This window comes from Ambystoma mexicanum, chromosome 5q (assembly GCF_040938575.1).
Source record: "Ambystoma mexicanum isolate Mex_15411 chromosome 5q, UKY_AmexF1_1, whole genome shotgun sequence".
NCBI lineage: Eukaryota > Metazoa > Chordata > Amphibia > Caudata > Ambystomatidae > Ambystoma > Ambystoma mexicanum.
The window spans coordinates 1076380731-1076383121 of record NC_090933.1 but is presented as its reverse complement, the minus strand read 5'-3'; the positions used below and the strand labels follow the sequence as shown (position 1 = coordinate 1076383121).

At 47.5% G+C, this 2391-nt stretch overlaps 1 protein-coding gene across 1 annotated transcript; it reads left to right on the top strand.

Annotated features, from left to right (window-relative positions):
- Positions 1-240: 240 nt before the first annotated feature.
- CRCP (CGRP receptor component) lies at positions 241-1424 on the top strand. The gene has a single exon (XM_069621577.1). It carries the CDS (start codon positions 336-338, stop codon positions 759-761), a length of 426 nt encoding a protein of 141 aa, XP_069477678.1. The 5' UTR covers positions 241-335; the 3' UTR covers positions 762-1424.
- The last annotated feature ends 967 nt before the right edge of the window (positions 1425-2391 follow it).

Genomic DNA, 2391 nt, shown 5'->3' with positions numbered 1-2391 from the left:
AAAATTCTTTCTTTCTCCTTCCTTTTCTACCACTCATTTTTACAGTTAGCCGCTTGGCTCTCACTCTGTAACACCTTAGTGGAAATGTTAAAGACACAGACTGATAATGATTATTATTTTATGTATTAGAACTCTGTGAGTGTGTGAACTGATTCTACAGGGAAATGCCGCCGCAAAGAGTTCTAATGCTAGCAATAAAGACGTGGCGTAAGACGTGTTTGGCGGCACGCGTCACGTGATGCAAGTCACGTGACGAGGAGGACGGGCTACTTGCTACTATCGTCGTTCCTGACGGGCTCTCGATTCGAGGCGCTGCAAACTCAAGCTTCCCAACCATGGAGGTGAAAGATGCGAACTCGGCTATGTTGAGTAACTACGAAGTGTTCCAGCTGCTCACAGACCTGAAGGAGCAACGCCAGGAGAGTGGCAAGCACAAGCCACGGGCCGGGCAGCAGAACCTCAATACTGTCATGTACGAGACGCTGAAGTACCTGTCCGGCACCCCGTGCAGGCTGCAGAGCCCGGCGGTGGTGCGCGACTTCCTGGGCGCCATGCGCTCGCACCGGCTCACCAAAGCCGAGAAGCTGCAGCTGCTCAACCACCGACCGCGCACCGCCGTGGAGATCCAGCTGATGGTGGAGGAGAGCGAGGAGCGGCTGAGCGAGGAGCAGATTGAACAGCTCATCCAGACGGCCAGCACGCTGCTTCCAGGAGATCCCGAGGAAGAGGGCATGGAGGCGGCCGAGGGCGACCAGTCCTAGCGGCGCAAGATGCCGGGCGACCGCAGAGCTGCCAGAGAGAAGTTGCACAGACCAGACGCTCACAACTAACTCGTCGAAGAAACTTACATTGGGGAGATGGTGACAACTGACCCATCTGGTCGACTCGACACGTCCGCTACTAAATTGTTCTGAAGACCAGGTGCATGATGTGGGGAGACAATACTAGTTGCTTCTTGGAACTTGTTTGTGGTGTCTATTGGGTTTCAGCTGCTGGTTTCATTTAACAAGTAATATTCGCATTTGTTTAATCCAATGGTTGCAAATGGAAAACACCAGTAGATTAGGGTTGACCATTGTATAGCCATGGTAAACTGCACTATTCTTAGTACGCAACCACACCAGAAGAGCCAGGAGTTGCCAGGCAGCCCACTGCACCAGAAGAAGAGGATGTATTGATCGCGCATGGGAACCAGCCTACTGTTGCCCAACAACAGAACGATCACCGTTTGCGAGCACACGTCTTAAGTGCACTGTACATCTGTGATACGTACTTATGAAGACTTTGAAGTAGTTGGGTATACGTGCAGCACATACTGTACGTCTGCTGAGCGTACCCAGTTACGGTGTTTCCAGTTGTGTAACCGTTATTCACAGGCATATCTTAATGGAATGAGGCTAATAAAGAGTTACGTGTTTGTGGGAGAGTTCCTCAGATCCTTACTCATCATGTGTAACCCGTGTTAGAGCCAGGTCGCAAAACGTGCAATTGCCACTAACAAGTGATCAGTTCACTCCTGGTGAGTACGAAATGGGAGTGTTGTGTCCTGCGTACATGTAGAGAACTGAGGGGGCGAATACTTGATGGTGGCTTGCCACTGGAAATGTTATATACGGTTAGCGCCATGTTGTTGCACCTCTGAATAGCATTAAACTCGCATTTGTGACCCAAACACCTTGGAACACTTTGGATATTTGCAAAACTGATATAAAAACAATTCAAATGTAACATTTGCATAATACCTTGTGACTTATTACAAATACTTGATACCCTAGCACGTTAGTGTTAGACGCTTTCAATCCTATTGAAGTAATTGCTACCACACTCTTTAGTGTCGAAAGTTATGGTTGGCAGTTTTCGCATCGCTTGAAATTATACACTAATCGCAGATCAAACCATTGTGACTATACAAGCTTGTCTGCTCTCCCGTTATGCTTTTTCCACAAACCCATCCAGCATCATTGGTGATCTTCATCACCATGCTGAGGTTTTGATGTGTTTGTCCAATGTATGAGCTGTGAGTGGTGATTATTTAATAGTTCTGGGAATGTATTTTTCAATATTTGCAAACTGTGTTTGTACATCCATTGTATGTGAGTAAACAAACAATATGTAGTAACTTTGCAGGCAGGGACATACGTTTCACTTTGCGTTTGAAAACTGTACACTCCATTTTGATCAGGGGCAGGTAGAGACAGCCACAAAGAAAAGGGACTCCGCATGCACTAACGCGACTATTGATTCTATGGCCAGTGACCAGCAATTACAAACATTAAAGCTGGTAGGAAACTATATATGCAATCGGAGGCCAAAGGCCTCCCACTGACCACTGCCACCTTCCAATGGACCAGATCTACAGGGAATAACGTAAATAGGCTGGCAGCAAGTGGT

Bases quoted from the DNA above. Each gene is read 5' to 3' on its own strand.
- CRCP (XM_069621577.1), top strand. From the start codon at position 336: ATGGAGGTGAAAGATGCGAACTCGGCTATGTTGAGTAACTACGAAGTG.